Consider the following 22,037-nt stretch of genomic DNA (forward strand, 5'->3'; position numbering starts at 1 on the left):
GCCGCTGCTGCTCCTCCTCTCCGGCCGCGAGATGCTGCGCAGGCGGCGCGTCTTCTCGGTGGCGCCTCTGGGGCGCGGAGGTGGGTTTCTGGCTTGCGGGGTCCCGGGCGACCCGGAGTTCTGTTAAAGAAAGTCTCTCGTCTCGCTTTCGAGGGCTGTTTTGCGCGACGCTGCTCGCGAATGCCTTTACCAATGCAGTCTTAGGAACCCTTACTCCAAAGTAAGCCTCACCGAGCTCCGTGGGGTTTACCGCCGGTTAGTGTGCGTAGGATTCCAGCGCAAGTGGACGTGCAAATGGCTCTTGAATTGCATGCTGATCTCCGTGTATTTCTTCTGAGACTTATTGAGCCTAAAGGCAGACACGCCCAGGATGCATTTGTGCTTTTCTTTGATGAACGTGCCACGGCTTTTAAGAGTAATGTTGCCTGTCCTGCAGTTTTGATAAACAGAAAAGCAGTACGTCTGTTTAAATTTTATATTGCTTGCATATATTTCCTGCCAAAATTCGTTTTGCTTTTATATTGCAGGATGCATCGATGCCCAAAACAGAAAGGCATATTAAGGTATTGGGGGTGGCACTTAAATTGGGTGCGTTCTTTCTGTGTCACATTTGTGATAGTCACAAGTTTGCATAACTGCAAGACAGGCTCAAAGATGTATTTTATGCCCTTGGTAAAGAAAGTTGTGTGTGCACACAAATGTAGGAGACCTTGAAAGAAGTTGGCCTGGGCATCTGGTCCCTTGTCTTTCTTTTATTTAGGATGTGATTATCTTGTTTTTAAACACAATGGCCTTGCAAAATGTGTGTGTTATTTTCTGGGAGGAAAAGTTAGGACAACATACAAGCTGGGGACCAGACTGAGAAGGTGAGCTTCATTCCAGTGCCTGAATGCTTCCCTCCAGGTGGTGGGGAAAACTTTCTGTTTGTTTAGCTTTTGTGGTTTAATTGGTAGTGTTTCTGTAGGACTCTGGCCTGGGGAGATTTGGGTTTAAATTTCCACTCAGTCATAAAGCTAAGGGGGACTGGGTCAAAGTGTCTGGTTTCTTAGCCTAACCTCTTTTGCATGTTTATTAGAATAAAACAGGATAACCTCAAAGAACATCACCCTAAGTTGCTTCTAGGACAGATGGGGTATGAATGTGATTAATACAATTTTAAATAAATAAAAATTGGTATTGGAGTACTGTATTAGAGATTGGAGTGATGCAACAGAGATCCCCTTTCTTCACTGCTTCCATGTAGGCTCCTAGACTTGAATATGCCCACACTGTAAAACTTAAGAAAAGTTGAGGTCCAATGCCCATGCATACAAGAGGTTGCATAGATGTGCTGGATGATTTAGACTCCAATCCTGTCTTCACTTTCTTCAGAGTAATCACCATTGAATATAGTAGAACTTCTGAGTGTACATAAGGTTGCTCATTTATTTGTTTACTGAGAAGTACACATTCAGTGTACTAAATGTGGCAGATTTACTTTCTTGTCCAGTTTGCAGAACTACATTTCAGAACTGGTTTCTCTGTGCTCAACCACGAGCAGAGCTGAACCATTAGCTTTGCTCACTTTGCCATAAATGACAGATTCATATTCAGAAATTCAGCTGGTTGAGCAACAGTGAGATTTGTGGAGCATTTGAGCTGTTGCTCCGTGAAAAGGACTTGGGTGTTTGTAGGTATGTGTCCCAGTTCATTATGCAAGTGTGGAATATTGTGTCTTGCACAACATTTGGAAACTTGACTTTGATACAAGTTTCCAGTCCTCATGGCTGTAGAGAAAAGCTTGTGATCAGCCATTGGCAAAAGCTCAGATCAGAGACTTTCGTGATCCATGGCCATTGTTGTGAACAATAGCCTCAAGGTGATGTACAATAAAAACAACAAAACACAAAGACAGAAGATATACGTGGTCAAAACTAAAGAAAACAAAAGCTGTACAGAATAGATTGATGGTGAAGATTCATTCATTCTGCTGGGATGGGAAAGCTCATTAGAACAAAATGTCTTCAGTTGAAAAGGAAGATAGTGTGGGCCTTCTATTTCTTTATCTGCTCCCATTATTGGCTACCTAACTTCAGTGTCCCAGTTCTTTGCAGTCTGCAGATAAGAATTATACATTCCAAGGAATGGAAAAATAGTACATTAGACCTAGCAATGTTTCTGTGAGACAGAACCCATCTGCTGTAAAGCTGGACTAGACCCTGGGCCTGCTATCCATGCATATTCTCATCATGAACAATTACCGGTATTTCCACCAAGTAGTTTAAGGTGGAATACATGGCTCTTCAATTTCATTCTCACTACAGCACAGTGTGGTATGGTGAGTAGCCTTTTGCCAGCCAGTGCCTTCACGTCTGAGGTGGCATTTGATCCTGGGTTTCCTCAGTCCCAGTCTAACCACTATGCCACACTGACTCGTGTGAACTGGCCCATAATTTTGTCCCAACAGGGATGGAGAACTTGTGACTCTTCAGATGTAAAAAAGGTAAAGGGACCCCTAACCATTAGGTCCAGTCGTGGCCGACTCTGGGGTTGCGACGCTCATCTCGCTTTACTGGCCGAGGGAGCCGGCGTCCAGCTTCCGGGTCATGTGGCCAGCATGACTAAGCCACTTCTGGCAAACCAGAGCAGCGCACGGAAACGCCGTTTACCTTCCTGCCGGAGCGGTACCTATTTGTTTACTTGCACTTTGACGTGCTTTCGAACTGCTAGGTTGGCAGGAGCAGGGACAGAGCAACGGATTCTTCAGATGTAGCTGGGCTACAACTCCCATTGCCACCCTATATTGAATCAGATCAGACAATCATAAAGTTGGAAGGACCCACAAGGGTCATCTAGCTCAACCCCTTGTAATGCCAGAATTTTTTGCCTGGTGTGCAGCTCAAACCCACAACCCTGACTCTTATGCTCTATCGGCTGAGTCATCTGTGGTGATGGGAGTGGGAGTCCACCAACTATCCTTGTTAATGCAAGGTTCTGCTTCCCAAGCACATTTTTAGAAACGTCGCATTTCCCTGTAGCAAATTTCAAAACTCGGTGCACTTTTTCAAATTTCAAAACTCAGCAATCCCATTTCCCAAATATTGGAAGCAAGGCAGCAGTCCCATGACTGGCTTTAAGCACAGCTGGACGGGGTTGGGAAGCAGTAAGAAACGACAGGATATTGTTGAGTTTGCACTGCTTTCCAAACCAGCTCACTGGATGCAGAACAAGTGGGAGCCCAAGTCTTTTTAAGTTTAATGTAATTTCCTCCTGGGTCAGTGTAGTTTGGTTTCATTACTCACAAGTTGCCAATACTGTTATTCAGAAAGCAGGTACTGGTATTACTAAATAGGTACAGTTGGAAGGAGAGAAGGTGAAGGTTTGGATCCATTCCACCTGGAGAGACTTCTGACCATGTAGATCAAACGGCTCATCTCTCATTTCTTCCAGTACCTGTTCCTCCTCCTGCTTCTCCCCCCTCCCCACCCCGCCCTTCTACCTTAAGCATTTGGCTGGCTCAAGAGAGTGGAGGTCTCTGTAGCAGGACCAGTGGGGCTGACAGCTCTTGATGGAGCTGTGCTGGTTTTGCTGGTTGAAATGATTGCTTCAGATTGCAGGTGATGGCAGATCCTCCACAAACAGCTCTGCTGTTTCCCTGCAGGGCCCTCTTGGGGCTGCGCATTCTTCCACACTTCAGTGGAACTGCAAAGTCCAGCCAGGCTGATGAAAGACGGAGATATGCTTGTGTTTATGTTCTCAGGATGTCAGAAAAGGAGAGGGAGAAATAATGATGGATCTTCGTTATTGGGCTATGCTTGTCTGGGGGGAGGGAGAGTGAGTTGGATAGGAGGAGCAGCCATTACATGGGATTCTACCACCGCCTCCACGATGCAATGTTGTTTATTTGTTTGCTTATATAGTGGGGGTGGGGCACCGGGTGCCAGGCAGAGTACCAGAGCGCAGGCCTGGGTCCTGACAGAAGAGGCAGTGGAGGAGGAAGGGTTTAAATCCGGGTTTCCCAAAGGTGTGAGTTCATTGACTCCCCTGATGAGCTAGTACAGCTGTCCTTGACTCCAACCCAAATTGTTAGCAGTGTAAGTATGACTATATAATCAACATTTATTCCTCAGTCTCCCATACTGGAATTCATAACAATTTAAAAATATGGAATGCTGCTGGACTGTGGAATCATATTGTTAAATACAGAGGTTCCTCACTGGCAAAGGATGTGCGTTCTGTACATGCCCCGTGCCCTTTATTTCTGCAGCTTGAAGTTCCTAATTATTTTTGTGTTTCTTGCAGTATACCTCATAAACTTATTTTCCACCCACCCCCTGCAAAATCCCACTGACCCCCATGGGGTCAACTTAGGAAACTGTGGTTTAAACAAATAATATGATTGTTTCAGTTAGTGAAGGAATTTAGCTCTTTGGCAAGTCTGGGATGGACACCAATGGGCCCCTTGTTTCTCTTCTGTGTCCCCCACCTTCTGCCCGTACTTGGGAATGGTGTGGGTTGAGCCCTGGCCATTCGTTCTGCCTGTGGTCTTGCATCTGATGTTTCTGGGCAGTCCAGAGGAAGGTTGCTGCATGCAGAATTAGCTCTTGGTGCACATGGATGGGGAAGGAATACTTAACTGGCATTGTTGCAGAATGACTTCGTTTTCTCAGAAAATCGGATTGTTCCTTTTTTGCATTCAAGTGCCTCAGAGTGAGTTACACAGTAAAATAAAACAACAAAGTCAGATGAAAGCAGCAACGCACAAAAACTGAAATGCTCATCTGACAATATTTTAAAGCAGCAAGTCCTATTCTGTACTCTACCTGGGCCGCTCCCCACTTAAAAGATGGGCATAACAAGGAACTACCTTTCCAATTAAAAACCCTAAGCCTGGGTAGAAAGAGGATGTTTTTGCCTGGCACCTAAAAACAGATAGTGATGGCATCTGTGCTCATCTGTGCTGGTGGTGTAGATGCACGAGTGCTTGCTATAGAGATGTCACCTGAGACTGAGGTCTTAACTTAAGCATTTTAACATCCATGCCAGCTTCTAGGCGAAAGGGGAGATTGCTCCTGAGCACTGCCAAAATCCAATCCCTCCCCCATTAACACACAAGTCATGGACCTGGCAAAAAAAACTTCCAACGTATTTATTCTGGAATCAGTTGCAGCCTTCAGAATTCTATGCCACATTGTCTTTTGGAGGATAGGGCTCTGTGGCCCCCATTATTATTATTTTTTACTTCTGTCATGTACAGTTAGCGCTGTAATTCTAATAATTCCAGAGCTTGGCTCAAACATCCTGTCCTCTAAAAACTCCTCTCCCGTGGATGCAGTGGACAAAAGCAACACATTCTTTGAATAGGTTCTGGCTCATTATCTTATTCAATTGATTTCTATTTACAGAATGTGAGTTGGATGCAGAAATCTAAATTCCTGTGCCAGACTGCCAAAGTGCCTCCACCCCCATCCAAAAAAGGGCTCCTTTTCCTCCCCTACCATATCTGATACACCCTGCATGTTTGAGGCCACTTTGTTCCAGTCGAGAGAGGCTTCTAGAGTCAAGGGAGTGACCCTGTGTTTCTAGACACTGGGCCCCTGATTCCGGGTTCTTTGTTGGAAACTAGTCTAACCAGGGCGGAGAGGGTGAAATGGCTGCTGAGTGATACTGATGACTCGGACTTCTAAGGCAGTGTTTCCCAACCACTGTTCCGCGGCACACTAGTGTGCCGCGAGATGTTGCCTGGTGTGCCGCGAGATGTTGCCTGGAGGGAGGCGGGCGAGTCGGGCGGCGAGAGGCGGGGCGGCGGCGGCGAGGAGAGGCCGCCCAGCGCGGGGCTCTCGCCGTCTGCCTGCCTGGCTGCCTGCGAGCTCGTCGGGCAGCGCCTCCGTCCGCAGCGCCCGCCTCGCGGCTCTCATTCCCTGCCCCTGCCAAAGCTCACCCAGCCAAGCCGCGCTCTCCTTCCTGCCTCGCTTTGCTGCCTCCTCCCCCCCCACCCCCAAAGCTTGGAGGTTCCCCGGCAAGGGGGAGGAAAAAAAATTGAAACTTACACTTTCGTGCGTCCCTCCCGGCATGATGCTGCGCGCTGACGTCACGGGGCTGTAATGGTGGTGTGCCTCGAGATTTTTTTCATCAAACAAGTGTGCCTTTGCCCAAAAAAGGTTGGGAAACACTGTTCTAAGGAGGCTCTCTATACCCCGACCGCTGGTAGGAGGATTAGGAGGAAAGAAGTGGATGGGATAGTGGTCAGTTGCAAAGGGGACTCTGAGATCTAATGTGCACATTTTATTTGAGAATTACCTTTTATTCTGTGTAATAAGAAATTTTGGTGGATTTGACCATGGTTTTACTGCATATGTAGCAACTGCTGTGTTCTTTGTCTTTTGTTTGTTTGTTTTTGTTTTCCTTTCCTTTTCCTTCTTTGGATGTTGCCATGGTTTTTGGCTAGTGCAATAAAAATCCAATAAATTAAATGTAGGATTCCTTGTTGGGAATGCCTAGCTTGTTGTGTGGCTCATTTAGATAAGAATGGCACAGTACTAGTACTAAAAGTGCGGTGGAAGTCATAATGACTTGGACTCAAGTGTCCCCCCCACTGGTCTGGGTGACTCTACCACCTGGAATGCAAGTAGAGGGAATGGGGACGCCTCATGCAGAACTGCAAGCAGACAGACCATCTGCAGTAGGCTCCCACTTTTTCAGCAACACAACCAAAAGACTGTCTTTTCTCTTCTAAATTAGGCATCTGAAATTAATGTTTTGATTGGCAGAGGGAACCAGGAGTTATTTACTTTATTTTTCTCCCATCCTAAAGGAGCCCACAGCAGCAAAAAATGATAAAAACCATGCAATATGAAATGAATTCTGGGAACTTCTGAAAGCAAACCAAATATCGCCACAACTCATATTCATATATTTCATTCCATAAGCAGGGACTGCTACCAAGAAAGTAACATGGCTGTGTTATGGGTCAGTGCTAGCAGAGCAGCACCCAGCACCCGAATCACAACAGGGCCTCTCCTTTCAGTTGTAAGGCCTGTCCCTTAGATCCTTGGGTCCTGGGCTGCTTACAACTTTGTATGCTAGCACTAGCACCTTGGATGGGGCCCGTAGTTCACTGGCATCCAGTGCCACTCTTCCAGGACTGCCAACACATGGTCCCACTGAATTGCCCCACCCTCCAACTTGGCGGCTGCATTCTGCACTAACTTCAGCTTCAAGGCCATCTTCAAGGGTAGCCCTATGTGGAATGCATTGCAGCAGTCCAGACAGGAAGTCACTAGGATGGTTTACCAAAGCCAAGCTATCCTGGTCCAGGAACTGCTGTGGATCATACCCTTTTTGAGTATGTTTTCTTGGCTAGAATGTGTTATTGAACTCTGATGGTGCTTCTTTCTTGTCTGGATGGTGGATAGAGAAGGGTATGTATAGAAACGAGCCTCTTGTGCTATGGGAAGTTGACTTTCTTTATCCTGTCTGCTTTTGCAGTGTGAGTGTAGTGGTTAAGAGCGGTGGACTCGTAATCTGATGAACCGGGTTCGCGTCTCCGCTCCTCCACCTGCAGCTGCTGGGTGACCTTGGGCCAATCACACTTCTCTGAAGTCTCTCAGCCCCACTCACCTCACAGAGTGTATGTTGTGGGGGAGGAAGGGAAAGGAGAATATTAGCCACTTTGAGACTCCTGAAGGGGAGTGAAAGGCGGGGTATCAAATCCAAACTCTTCTTCTTCTTCTTCTTGCCTCTGGTCCAGGCTGTCCGCCATCACCGTGTGGCCCCCAGAAGGTTGCCTGGTCCTTGGGCTAAAAGAAGATTCTCCACCACGTTTTTTCACAGTTGTGAAAAAACTGTTTTTCCTTTTTGTGCTGCATATATTTCATTCTATGCTATAAATGTTAAAAATGGAAATTTGGGGAAATTAAAAAAAATGCAATCCTGACTTATAAAACCTAAACTTTATTTGACATGCAGGTGTATCTTAGCAGTTACCACATTTCTATTCACTGTATTTATGAAATATAAATTCTTTGGTACTTATTTAATCCAAGTGTTAAGAGATACCTCCAGAGTTATCTTTGTGCTAGTCAGTAAAGGGAATCAAAAATAAAAACCATCAATGTTGTTGTAAACACAAAGGCTTAGGAATTACCTTTTTTGGCTTAAATTGCATGCATGGATGGAGGAAACTCCTGTTTCTGAAGCTGCAGCTCAGAAGCAAACATTCCAATGATGCAATTAACATAACTTGTCTAACAGCAATGCAATCACCTTCGTGAAGTTAAGCAGGTCTGGGTCTGGTCAGTGCCTAGAAGGGAGGCTAGTCGTAGGGCGGCTGAGGATTTTATTTTGGTCAGGGAGAGCACTGTCTCCAGGAAAGGAGGAATAGAAATTAAACTAATCAGTTAATTCTGAAACAGAAAGGATTGTATTCTGTGGGGTTCCTACTCAGAGTAAATCCATTGACATTAATGGACATGTATAACATAGGTTCATTAATTTCAACTCTTGAATAGAATTAGCATTGGATAAACCCAAAATACCCTGCCAAGTGGTTTACACAGAAGAGAGAATTCTTGCAGGTGCCTGGTACCACTGAAATGCCAACTTTACCTGTTTGCCAGATTGCAACCTAAAGATCCTGTAATGCCTCCAATAATTCCAGGAGACAGATTGCACTTCCTTCTTTGCTGGCCTTTTTACCCACCCTCCTCTCCCAACCTTCCTGTGGGATAAAAATTGTGGGTCCTGCTGGCCACAGTAGAGTAGCTGTATTGGGGGTGGAGATGGTGCTGGGGGAAGGACGAAGCACCTGTCACTCAGGTGCTCTGCATCTCCCAGGGCTCACTGCAGCATCAGCAGGGCTAAAGGAGGCATGGAAGGCCTTAGCATGGTCACAGGTGTATTTGTTTTTGAAACTTTTATCCTGCCCTACCTCCAGAGGAGCCCAGGGTGACAAACACTTCTTTAACAAAAAATAGAGTTAAGAAAAAACATACTTAAAACATTTTAAAACAGTTTAAAAACCCAAGAACAGATGCAACCAAATCATATGTCTGGTTAGGCTTGCCGAAACAGAAGAATTTTCAGCAGATGTCTAAAAGGTTTCAGTGATGGTACCTGCCTGATGAAATGCAGGTGATCCCGCACTAAAGGAACAACTTACAAGCACAGAACGGATGTTTTGTGGCTCTTATAGAAGTGCCAGTTCTGCAGATAATGAAGTGATTGAGTTGGCACATCTGGGGTAAGGCCTTGATCCAATAATAGCACCTTGAACTCAGTCTGGTAGCAAACGGGCAGATCTTGGAGTGCAGGCACAAAGATACTCTCTCCTGTTTAGCTAATATGCTGCAGCATTTTACACTAACTGCAGTTTCTGGACCAAGCGCAAGGAAAGCCTCACACAGAGTGCATTTCAGCCTCGTTAAGTTGTTCCAGTCCAGGAACAGGCACAGTTGTCTTAGCAGCAGAAGTCTGCTAAAGGCGCTCCTCGCCGTGATGAGGAGGAGGATTAATTGAATCCGTTGTAACTCAGAGCAGTTCACTTGGGGCTCCAGTGACAGAGCTGGACCCAGGAGCCACCCCAAAGCTGTGTATCTGCTGCTTCAGAGGGTGTTCGTCACCCCCATCCACTCAGGCAGTGGACCAATTTATTGGGAAAGAGAACCACTTGCCAGAATTCAAGCAAAATTTATTTCCCCATATCCATCCCACCGCGGCATCCAGAAACTGGTCTCTCCAATTTAGATCTTGAGAAGCAGAGCTGAGTGTCACCAGCATATTGTAAAAAGGAATAATCTGTGAACTGGGACTCCTCCGGTTCAGATGTCTCCGTTTACTAAGAGCTTGTTGGATAACCTTAGGCGAGCTGAGTTCTCTAGGCCTACTTGGTACAATAATTATAGATAATATTGGTCTACCTTAGAGGGCTGTTTGAAAAGATTACTGAAACAATGTCTGTGAGGTGGCTGCAAACACGCTCTGAAAGTATTGTCTAACTGCTTAGTATTTGTTTTATATAACCTCCTTTGCACACAGTGTGATGTTTTTTTCTCCCTCTGGGCTCTCCCCACTCTCATGGGAAATTAGGCAGAGGCCATAGATCAGGGGTCGGCAAGGTGTTGGTCTGCCTGGGCCGGTCAAGTCCCGCAGAGATCTCTCTGTGGGCTGGATTGCGTGCGTGTGATGACTCTGAGTGGGCAACTCGGTTTGGGGGCGGCTCGTGAGCTAGTTAAACTGCCCCCATGGGCCGCAGGTTGCCGACCCCTGCCATAGATTGTCCACCCCTTCTTCTACAGGCTAACAGCAAGAACCCTGCCATCAAATTAAGTAGAATGTGTGAAAGTTGCTAGGGCCACAAGGTTTGCACAAGACCTCTCTTGTAGCCCCAGTTACATAATTTTTTGAACAGACCGATTGAGAGACTGAAGACAGGTGGGCAAGTCTTGGCAGTAGGGTGGCACACACCATTCATGGTCCATGTGCAATAATACTTGTGCCGAAGCTATTCCCCCAAGATTTATTTCCTTAGCACCGTCTTCAGCTCCTCCTTCTCTGCCACGCCTTGTCTGAAGCAAAGGCCAGCATGATTCAGGTGCATGAGGAATATTCTTGGAATGCATATGTTGCAAGCACACACATTTCCTCGTCCAAAGGAGCTTTGGGGGGAGGAGAGTGGCCAGGGCGGAGTTATCTATTGGGAAGGCACTATATTTACTTGGATCCAGGTGTTGGGCTTTTCATGATCTGTGGAGCAGGGTTGGCCTCTGTCTCAACAATGTCTGCTTCTCTTCTAAATCTCAGCTAGTGCCTGGAGCCCCGTAGAGAACTGCGTGGTGTTGACCTCAGTCAGCATGTTTCAGAGTCTACAGGAACCTCAACTCCAGTGCCCCCTTGACATGGAGCTGGATGGCAAGAAAAACAGCCGGGTGGATCGATTGGATGAGGCTGGCTCCCTAACAGAACCCATTCCCCACCAGCTAGGCTTCTTGCCTATCAGCGGGAGGTTCCTCAAATCTGAATCGGAGGATTCTGGTGTTGAAATGACCAGCAACGATCACTCTCCCTCCAGCCCAGAGGGCTCAGAGAAAAGCTTCTGTTTGGACTGTCTTGATGGCTTCCAGCCTTCGATGGAAGACTCTCCACCACTTTCTGCAGCTCACTGCCAAGGCTTCCCCAAAGGTGAAGAGCAGGAGGACCTGGGTCCCATCCAGGATCGTGCCTACTGCCAGAATCTCTCTGCCAGCAAGAAGTTGGCCCAGGTGGTCCAGCGGTCTCAGAAGCACCAGCTGCCTCGTCGATCCCCCGGGCGGCTGGGTCAGAGGCCCCGTAGCCCCGTGGACTTGGAGGGCCTGAATTCCTATCGTTTGCACTGGGCAGCAAGCGTGGATGAGAATGTGGATGCTGCTGCAGGGGAATTGATTCCTATGCTGTCTGGCAACAGCACCCCAGAGGAATGGAGCCCACAAGGACAGGTAAGTGGGGAGAAAGGTGCACTACTCTGCTGTTTTGAGCCAAGCCAAGCACAGGTCCTCTTTCCCAGGATCCTTTGCAGCAGGTTTTCCAGTTTTAAGCATGGTTTGGCCAAAAGCTGCTCTTCCTTTTCTAGGTTCCTTTGCAATGGGTTTTTATTTCTGCCAAGCTAGTCTCCTGTTTGGAGAAGGAATAGCTGTGTGCTGGGAAACAGGTCTATAGATGGCTGGAAAGGCGGCTTTTATGACTGGCTGGCAGAGTTTTAGTGACCCAGGATTGTGTGGTAGCTTGCATCCTCTCCTGCTGCATCCCAGTCTCTCCTCCCACTAGCTAGGTGGGGCAGTTTCGTATGGGAAATGCTCTCCATTCCACCTGATGACGATACCTTGCCTAATTGCCTCTTGCTGGAATGTGGCAAGGTCCTTGCCCTCTAATGACATAACGTAACGCGCACACGCTGCTCTTTCCTGACCCGGTTTTTAGGAGGAAGGTGCTGGGGCACTTGAGAACTTACTTAGCCTTCCACTCTTGATTCACCTGAGTTTGAGCTAGATGCATACATACATAAAAGTTACTGAATTAGTCCATAGACCATATCATAGAATCATAGAGTTGGAAGAGACCACAAGGGCCATCGAGTCCAACCCCCTGCCAAGCAGGAAGCACCATCAGAGCACTCCTGACATATGGTTGTCAAGCCTCTGCTTAAAGACCTCCAAAGTAGGAGACTCCACCACACTCCTTGGCAGCAAATTCCACTGTCGAACAGCTCTTACTGTCAGGAAGTTCTTCCTAATGTTTAGGTGGAATCTTCTTTCTTGTAGTTTGGCTCCATTGCTCCGTGTCCGCTTCTCTGGAGCAGCAGAAAACAACCTTTCTCCCTCCTCTATATGACATCCTTTTATATATTTCATGGCTATCATATCACCCCTTAACCTCCTCTTCTCCAGGCTAAACATGCCCAGCTCCCTTAGCCGTTCCTCATAAGGCATCGTTTCCAGGCCTTTGACCATTTTGGTTGCCCTCCTCTGGACACGTTCCAGTTTGTCAGTGTCCTTCTTGAATTGTGGTGCCCAGAACTGGACACAGCACTCCAGGTGAGGTCTGACCAGAGCAGAATACAGTGGCACTATTACTTCCCTTGATCTAGATGCTATACTCCTATTGATGAAGCCCAGAATTGCATTGGCTTTTTTAGCTTTTTTATCAGAACAAAGTAAAATACATCTAAACTGCATGTTAGAGTATGCAAACAGTGGTTTGTGTATCTGTGTGGTGGTTGTTGTTCCCTAATATCAGAATAAAGCTGGCATTCCAGAAACCAATCCTCTAGCATGGCTGCCTCACATAAGCCAACTTGGACTCTTGCACCCATAAAGCTCTTCCCTAGTTCAACTATAGAATCCATCTGTTCAAAAACAGTGAGGCACAAGCTTTTTTGTACAGTGTTACCTCGGGTTACATAGGCTTCAGGTTACAGACTCCGCTAACCCAGAAATAGTACCTCGGGTTAAGAACTTTGCTTCAGGATGAAAACAGAAATTGTGCAGCGGCAGCGCAGCAGCAGCAGGAGGCCCCATTAGCTAAAGTGGTGCTTCAGGTTAAGAACAGTTTCAGGTTAAGAACAGACCTCCAGAACGAAATAACCCAAGTTCTTAACCCGAGGTACCACTGTATTGTGGGAAATGACAGCTATTTTTCATATTTGACACTGAGGTTTTGGTCTTGCTAAGCAATGTTGAATACTTTGGATGAAAAGACAGGCCACGTCAGTTTGTGCTCCTACATCTGATGCCCTTTGCTTAGAGATGTTTCCAGTTACATTCCCAAGTGAGTTCAGGGTCTGCACTGAAATCCATCCTGGTGTAATAAATGTGAAATTTTGATACTACAATCTGTTCAGAGCCAGCACCATCTGTTTCCTTAAGGCAGATCTTGGAAATCCTATATTTCTTTCCCCTTCCCTGCTCATAATGGCTAACTCAACTTAGGTGAAAGGTCCAGGACTGACAAAAATAAGTATTTCTTCATACAGTGCATAGTTAAACTATGGAACTCACTCCCACAGAATGCAACTTGGATGGGATCAAAAAAGAGGATGAGACCCATTAATGGAGGATATGGATATCAGTGACTCATGAGAGCGATCTTCTGCTTCTGCTATTGAAGGCAGTAGTCCCCTGAATATCAGATGCTGGGAATCACAAGTGGGGGTGGGGGGTGGGGTGGGGCTGTTAGCCCAGGTCCTGCTTGCAGGCTTCCCATAGGCATCTGCTCAGCCACTGGGAGATGAGCCTTTGGCATGATGCTGCAGGGCTGTTTCAGGAGCTGCTTGCCGCCTCCTCCGCTTTAGACTGCTTCTCTCTGGGGCTGTTGGCTGTCTGCTGTATACGGAATCTGCAAGTAGCTCATACCCCTGATGGCCCATGCTGTCTCCTTTCTTAGGTGCACGAGACTTTGCTGACCATGCCTGGGCAGGGCTTACGGTACTTGGAGCACATCTGCCAGATGCTGGAGAAGATCGCCCACCTGCAGCAGGCCAACCTTCGACTTCAGCATCAGCAGCAGATTATGGAGTGCCGGGTGCGGGTCCAGGAATCTGAGAACGTGAGAGAAAGGGCTGAGGGCTGTTTATTAGAGGGTTATTGAAACAAGTTCTTGCTGATTTTGAGTAAATTTGTTGTAGGAAGGAGATGGCAGTACGGACATTGGGGGCAGGAAGTGGTGGTGGGCAGAGATGAGCTTCTTTCTTTCTTTCTTTCTTTTAATATAATTTTTACACATATTTTCCAACATAACAACTTACAAACAACATAGCAAATCTTTGGCTATTATCGCCTGAGACTTTCTTCAACCCCTTCTAAAGGTTTTCTAAATTCCTTTCTCATTCTGAATTGTATTACTATACTTATTGCTATAATTCAAATCTTACATCCATATCTCAGTCACCTTCACAATAATTTATAAAATCCTCCCTACAAAACTTCCATAACCCTACCAGCGATGTTAAATAATTACAGTATTCTTTCAAATATAACATAAATTTCTTCCAGTCCTTCAGAAAATCTGGTCCTTCTGGTTTTGAATTTTCCCTGTTAATCTCGCCAGCTCGGCATAGTCCATTAATTTCGTTTGCCAAAGAGATGAGCTGCTTTCATGTGTTGGACTTGACTCATCAGTGGGTCAGCAGCAGTATGTGGGGCAGACGTTTTTTAGTGCTTGATATTTCTGTGGAAAATTTTAGTTTCATACATTCATTAGCAAGAATGCACAGGAGCCAATTGCAAATACAGTATTAGGCAAGTTTGGTGGTGGACATTTTTTAAAAAAGCACCAAATACAAGCAAATAAAAATTAGGTCTTTTTCTATTATCTCACAACATTTTCTGATGCTTAACTGAAAATTTTCTAATGCAAATTACCCTATGCATATTGAAAACCAACATCACCAATCAGCAGTATTCACAAACACACTCTGTGAACTGAAAGGGCTCATTTTATTTAATTACTTCCTTTTAAATCACATATAAGAAGCAGAGAGCAACATTCCCCCCCCCTCCAACGACCCTGTGAGGTAGGCTGAGAGAGGCAAGCTTTGTGCCTACAGGGGATTTGTTCTCACAGGTCATAGCTATGCACTCTAACCAGACTGGCTCTTTTGCAATTGGATCCATAGTCCTGGGATCAGTAATCTCCACATTCTTTAATCTTAGCTCCATTTCAGCTGTTGAACCTGAAATATGACCCCAAGACATGTGTTTCTAGAATGGTTTTTCTTCAACTCTGGTACCATTTTGTCTGACAGGAAGGCTTTTCTGAAGATGTGCCAGATGGCCCTGGGCTGATGAGACTTGAAATGCAGGCTGAGGATCCAGCAACCATGGAAGAGGTGGCAGAAGCGGAGCATCTCAAGTCGGCTGACTCCTGGCACCCCCACCACTTCCGGGCCCGCTCTGCCTCGGACACACGGGCGCTACGGAACCCAGCCCGTAACCTGGGTGAGCTCTTGACTCTGGGTTTAAAGACAAGCCATTGGCCCTGATCCCGAGTACTAGAGTATCTTAGCCAGAGCATGCAAATGTTTCTGGTACTGAGGCAACATACTCATCTACTGTGATCACATGACAAATAGGATTCTTATCTTTAAACCCTTTTCCCTTTTAGAAATGTTAACAAAACATGCTGGATCCAGGTTCAGTTGTTTTCTAAGAATATTGTTGATAGCTTTTTAAATAAGTTATGAAAAGGTCAGGGCTTTAACATAAGACTACCAACATTGGTAGTCACTTTTTTCTCTTGTGGGTATATGTTAAGTAATTCTTAGTAAAGGTAAAGGGACCCCTGACCGTTAGGTCCAGTCGTGAACGACTCTGGGGTTGCAGCGCTCATCTCGCTTTACTGGCTGAGGGAGCTGGTGTACAGCTACTTCTGGCGAACCAAAGCAGCGCACGGAAACGCCCTTTACCTTCCCGCCGGAGCGGTACCTATTTATCTACTTGCACTTTGACGTGCTTTCAAACTGCTAGGTTGGCAGGAGCAGGGACCAAGCAACGGGAGCTCACCCTGTCGCAGGGATTCGAACCGCTGACCTTCTGACTGGCAAGCCCTAGGCTCTGTGGTTTAGACCACAGCGCCACCCGCATCCCTTATGAATTCTTAATAATCTGAGGTAATTTACAGCTGGAGTTTGATAACACTGAACTATCATTTTGAAACCAGGTTGTTTGAAACTATTTGTTTGAAAAAAGGTTGAAAGTTGTGATGTGGTGGAGCAGAAACTTCTCAGAAAATTCCAAGAAATTTTCTGTTGCTACCTTTTTGTGTGTGTGAAGTTGTTTCTGTTCCTAAAAATGCATTGCTTCATAAAATTCATCAGTGTAGCAAAGGGATATAATACCAGTTGAGCTTGGGTAGCTTCAAAGTTGCAGTTAACTTATTCAGATCAGTAGAATAAGTATAAACAGATTTCCAGGTCCTTCAGGGTTTTTTTATTGGAAATTTTAACACACGTAAGAAAAGTGATCTGTCACACTGTACAACATTTAGAACTGTCATCAAGAACAAAAATGAGTGGAGCTATTTAGGTGTTACATTCAGAACATGCTCTTGGGAGATGTCTATCTGAGAAAATATAATGAATTTAGACATGGAGGCAAATTGGCAACAAGCTGAAAAGCCAGAAGGAAACAAGATTCCACCTTCTGATTAAACGCGTTCTCAAATGAGACTGAGCCTTGATTCAGGCAGTCCTTTTAGCACACTGGGTTCATGAAGAGAGCAGAGTCCACAGTTAAATTATGGTTCCAGTGTGACGTAGTGGTTAGAGCAGGGGTAGTCAACCTTTTTATACCTACTGCCCACTAATGCATCTTCCTTGATGGATTTCCTTACTGCCCACCGGTGCTCGATGGAAGGAGGATTCAGCTTGTGCCATAGAACCCCCTTCCACCCACCTAGAATCCTGAAGCTCCCACTAGTGGGCAGTAGGGACCAGGTTGACAACCCCTGGGTTAGAGGGTCGGACCACTGGATGTACCTCACTGGATGACCATAGGCTACTCCTAGTCTCTTGGCCTAACCTCCCTCACAGGGCCATTGTGAGGCTAAAATGGGAAGGAAGAGAACCATAACTGCCACCTTGAGCTCCTTGAGGAAAGGTGGGGATATAAATGTAATAAATAAATTAAAAACAGGATGCTGGACTAGATGGGCCTTCGGTCGGATTCAGCAGGGCTATTCTTATGTTCTTATGATTTGATTGTGTTGGGCTAACATACACTTCTGCTGCCATAGGGAACAAGGCTGGTTGCCCTCAGAAGTCAACGGCCCACTCTGCCAGCTCTCCCAGTTTGCTGGATCAGCTCGATGGAGGCTCACACACCTTGCCACCAGGCATGAAGCTCAAGGTAGGTCTCTTGTGTTCCATTAGGCCAAAAAAAAAAAAAAAATCTTCAAAAAACTTCCCAGATTGAATTAAATCTGGAGAGGCGTGACTGATGGCACAAAGAGGCAGTGTGGTATAGTGTCTAGAGCGTGGGTAGCCACCAACTGGGTAGCATTCAGGTCACCCACAGGTGATCTCTAATCCTCTTGGCAGTAGACACAAGACTAACGTCCTTCCCTTCAGTAAAATGGCAGAGAAGGGATCAAAGATTCCTGGCTGTTGGTTTCATTTCTGCGATGTTGGGATTATGGCTGGTATAAATGTCATGTACCCTGGGATAGACCCAGTCTCTCCACACTGTGTCCTCTTTCTCTCAGGACCACTCTCACTGGGGCAAAGTCAAAGGGCTGATCAGCAGGATTACAAGGAAATCTGTGCGGGCCAATGAACCCATCTCATCTGGTGAGCCTGCCCCCAGCAGCAGTCAGTGTAGGTAAGATGATGATGATTAAAAAAAATATATGCCAGAGGCCTTTCTCCTGGGCATTGTCGGCCAATTGGTGCCAAAGAAGGATAGAACTCTTTTTATGTACGCTACAACAGCAGCAAGAATACTTATTGCAAAGTATTGGAAGACACAAGATCTACCCACTTTGGAAGAATGGCAGATGAAGGTGATGGACTATATAGAATTGGCAGAAATGACTGGCAGAATCCGAGACCAGGGAGAAGAGTTGGTGGAAGAAGATTGGAAGAAATTTAAAGACTATCTACAGAAATATTGTAAAATTAATGAATGATAGAATGATGTTGGATAGCAACTAAGGGGTTTCCAGCTGTAATGATTTAAGGGAATATGAAAAAAGGGTTATAAATGGGTTAAAATCTAATGGTAAGGATTTGCTGAACCAATAAATTGAAGTGGAATACAAAAAAGGGAGGTATGAGGAGGTCCGGGAAATAAGTTAAAAGAAAATAAGTAAAAGGAAAAATGTATGTTTTTAACTGTTTTTATTTTGTATTTTTCTTTTTTTCTTTTTCATTTTTACTGTTATATTTCAAAAATTTTAATAAATATTTCATATAAAAAATAATAAAAAGAAAACGAATGACCAAGTACCCCCAACAGTTGCCGCAGCCACTCTGGGCTCCCAAGAAAAAATAGTAAAAACACAACACTTTGTTACTTTTGGGGTGTGCCAGTGGGGACTCCCCAGTCAGACTTGGTGTAGTGGCATTGGGCATGAGCCCAGTCTTCCAGCTCTTACATATTGAGAAAATGTGTTTGTTAAAAGTGGAGCTCATATTTCCAGCTGCCTCATGCGCAGGGAAAGAAACTTTTACTAACGCCAGGTAATTTGGATATTGTAGCAACCTGTGTTGCAAGCAACCTATTGAGTGAGTGCCTCCTATCTGATCTCCCTCATCCCTTTTTATTTTCCTTACAGAACATATACCATATTGGACAAAGAAGAATCCCAACCCAGGTGGCGTTTCCTGCCCACTCTGGGTGGAAAAAAGCACAGATCGAAACACCTTTCCATGCGGTGAGCCACAGGTTCTCTTGGAGGCATGACAGGTCTGGGGCCCCCAAGTCAGTGCTGTCATGCACATAGACTCTTCTTCCCTTCCCTGTGAGCTTATTGGGAGCCGAAATGCTCCACCCACTTTGTGAGGGCGGTGAGCTTTGAATCCCCCTCCAGTGGAAGAGAGAAGAGACTTTCAGATAAAGAATGGAAACACAAAATCTCCACCTAGCAAAATGATTCTCTTCTATGAAACCTTTCCAACCAAGTGGAAACATAACTGCTCCCTGCAATCCACAGTCTGCAAATTCGAAGCCAGCCTTGTGAGCAAATGCTTCCTCCTCTTGCAGTTTACCCCTTCTGTCCTGTTTTATTGTTTTCACATTACATATGCACCAGTGCAGTAACGTAAACTATGCACCAACGTGGGCTTTGTAAACCATGGTTAGGAGGGGACCTGGTATAAATTAACCATGATTTGTATCAGCCCATATATTGTATTGTGTTGGGTCTCTATTTACAAACCACAGTCTACAGAGAGCCAGTTTTACATTGGCACATAGCCTCATTTTCTTTAGCCTGCCCTTCTTTTTATTTTTATACACTGTCTTTGGGACAGATCTCCTGAGGCCGGCCCTCTGGAGAAAACAGGTTTTAGGTCTGTCTCATACACACCACCAAACATCACCATATTCTGTGTTAGAAAGATCTTTTCCCATCATTGCCAACTCTCCTAAGATTTTAGGCTGCTGTCTCATTGATTAGGAGCATAGGCATAAAATCTCATGTGCGTGGTTACTAGGTGAGGACGATGGCTCTGAGGGGAGAGGATAGACCTCTTTTCCCAGTCTTCACTAGGAAATCCCTGCATGGCAGAATGTGAAATAACTTATTGGCCCTGCCTTTAATTATGATTTTCCTTATTAAATAAATGACTGACACTCCACATCTTTTTGTATGTGCTCACATACAGCTATATAACTTCACATATGGAGTGAGCCCTGTATATATTTATATGGCCTAATGGTCACGCATGTATGTGTATATAGATGGAAATTGATATATTCACAAGTTATATAAAAGTGAGGAAAATAAAACTATTTGCAGACTTTTTTACATTCTGCCTTTGAAATTATGTTGGAAGAAAGTTATCTGAAAGTTCAACAGAATGCTGTGAATTGTGCCACTTCAGCCTGGGGTGGGGGATATTGCATGTGTGAAAGGACCTCCATGGGGTGTGTATGGAGGAATTCCCTACATGCATAGCATGTTGTGAGAACATACGGAGAGCCTTGCCAGATGAGACTTAGGGTCCATCTAGGTCACCACACTGTGTTCCACAGAGCCAAGCAGATACTTCCATGAATCCCACCAAACAGGGCTTGAAGACTCCTGCCTGGAAAACCTGGCCTGGAGAGCTGCTGCCAGTCAGTGCAGATGATATACTGAGCTAGACAGGCCAATGGCCTGACCTTGTGCAGTGGAACCTCCTGATACATACCACCCTCCTTAAGAATGCCCAGAAGTAGATGCCCCTTGTTGCGAACTTTGCCCTGGGATGCGAGTGGAAGTTGTGCACCGGTGGCGCGGCGGCAGCAGGAGGCCTCATTAGCAAAAGGTTAAGAACGGATTCAGATTACAAACGGACCTCAGGAACGGCAAATTCCTAAGTCCACCTTATTATTTATTTAATTTATTAGTTGCTGAATGCCTTGAACAGGATTCAATGAGGACTTTTACTTTTGAAGTTCTTTGTGATTTGTTGGCAGCAAACAAGCCCCCCCTCAATTTGGGGTTTCGCTAGAGAAGGATCTTTGCACGTAACTTTTCTTCTCTTCCTTTTCCCTCCCCCACTGCTTTCCCTTTGATGTAACAATCAACCACATGGCTTGTTGGATTTGCCCTCCTGGGCACAGCTTGGAGAGGAAGAACAGAGAGTTAGATTTGGCCTGATAGATCAAAGACTTTTCCCCAAACAAAAGAAAAGCACTGGACACCTGGTGCCTGTTGCACGGCCCTCTGATGCCTCCTTAAAAGCAAGGAACAGCAAGGAAGTCTTTTTTTTTTAAATCATATTTATTAAAATTTCCAATAATAACAGAATAGAAAAAATAGAAAAGATAAAGAAAAGAAAGAAAAAGAAAGACCAATTTTAAACCCTTATTTTAGAATCATAGAATCATAGAATCATAGAATCATAGAGTTGGAAGAGACCACAAGGGCCATCGAGTCCAACCCCCTGCCAAGCAGGAAACACCATCAGAGCACTCCTGACATATGGTTGTCAAGCCTCTGCTTAAAGACCTCCAAAGTTGGAGACTCCACCACACTCCTTGGCAGCAAATTCCACTGTCGAACAGCTCTTACTGTCAGGAAGTTCTTCCGAATGTTTAGGTGGAATCTTCTTTCTTGTAGTTTGAATCCATTGCTCCGTGTCCGCTTCTCTGGAGCAGCAGAAAACAACCTTTCTCCCTCCTCTATGTGACATCCTTTTATATATTTGAACATGGCTATCATATCACCCCTTAACCTCCTCTTCTCCAGGCTAAACATGCCCAGCTCCCTTAGCCGTTCCTCATAAGGCATCGTTTCCAGGCCTTTGACCATTTTGGTTGCCCTCCTCTGGACACGTTCCAGTTTGTCAGTGTCCTTCTTGAACTGTGGTGCCCAGAACTGGACACAGTACTCCAGGTGAGGTCTGACCAGAGCAGAATACAGTGGCACTATTACTTCCCTTGATCTAGATGCTATACTCCTATTGATGCAGCCCAGAATTGCATTGGCTTTTTTAGCTGCCGCGTCACACTGTTGGCTCATGTCAAGTTTGTGGTCAACCAAGACTCCTAGATCCTTTTCACATGTACTGCTCTCAAGCCAGGTGTCCCCCATCTTGTATTTGTGCCTCTCATTTTTTTTGCCCAAGTGCAATACTTTACATTTCTTCCTGTTAAAATTCATCTTGTTTGTTTTGGCCCAGTTCTCTAATCTGTCAAGGTCGTTTTGAAGTGTGATCCTGTCCTCTGGGGTGTTAGCCACCCCTCCCAGTTTGGTGTCATCTGCAAATTTGATCAGGATGCCCTTGAGTCCATCATCCAAGTCGTTGATAAAGATGTTGAATAAGACCGGGCCCAAGACAGAACCCTGTGGCACCCCACTAGTCACTCTTCTCCAGGATGAAG

General features: G+C 45.5%; 1 protein-coding gene and 1 long non-coding RNA gene across 7 annotated transcripts in view; one reads left to right on the forward strand and one right to left on the reverse strand.

Moving 5' to 3' along the window:
* On the forward strand, positions 1-19,974 carry LOC308573987 (uncharacterized protein C8orf58). 6 transcript variants are annotated; one of them, XM_081171440.1, is made up of 7 exons: positions 1-80; positions 10,780-11,450; positions 13,894-14,055; positions 15,254-15,446; positions 17,242-17,354; positions 17,710-17,825; positions 18,781-19,974. In XM_081171440.1, the coding sequence occupies exons 1-7, from the start codon at positions 32-34 to the stop codon at positions 18,881-18,883; spliced, it is 1,407 nt and encodes a 468-aa protein (XP_081027566.1). In that variant the 5' UTR covers positions 1-31; the 3' UTR covers positions 18,884-19,974. The 6 variants fall into 6 exon arrangements, with proteins under 6 accessions (XP_081027566.1, XP_081027569.1, XP_081027567.1 ...); XM_081171443.1 differs by having other exon boundaries at positions 17,710-17,821; XM_081171441.1 differs by having other exon boundaries at positions 15,266-15,446.
* LOC308574007 overlaps positions 14,219-22,037 on the reverse strand; it is a 15,830-nt gene continuing 8,011 nt past the window's right edge. Inside the window, exon 2 of the long non-coding RNA XR_014002297.1 lies at positions 14,219-14,676. This is a non-coding gene — a long non-coding RNA (uncharacterized lncRNA). The remainder of the gene's footprint in view (positions 14,677-22,037) is intronic.

Source organism: Podarcis bocagei, assembly GCF_964188305.1.
Source record: "Podarcis bocagei genome assembly, chromosome: 15".
NCBI classification, from domain to species: domain Eukaryota; kingdom Metazoa; phylum Chordata; class Lepidosauria; order Squamata; family Lacertidae; genus Podarcis; species Podarcis bocagei.

What these genes read in the sequence shown, in the direction of transcription:
- LOC308573987 (XM_081171440.1), top strand. Translation starts at nt 32, where the DNA reads ATGCTGCGCAGGCGGCGCGTCTTCTCGGTGGCGCCTCTGGGGCGCGGA. An exon ending in AATGGAGCCCACAAGGACAG is followed by an intron (nt 11,451 to 13,893) that starts GTAAGTGGGGAG and finishes CTCCTTTCTTAG; the next exon opens with GTGCACGAGACTTTGCTGAC. An exon ending in CCCAGCAGCAGTCAGTGTAG is followed by an intron (nt 17,826 to 18,780) that starts GTAAGATGATGA and finishes TTTTCCTTACAG; the next exon opens with AACATATACCATATTGGACA.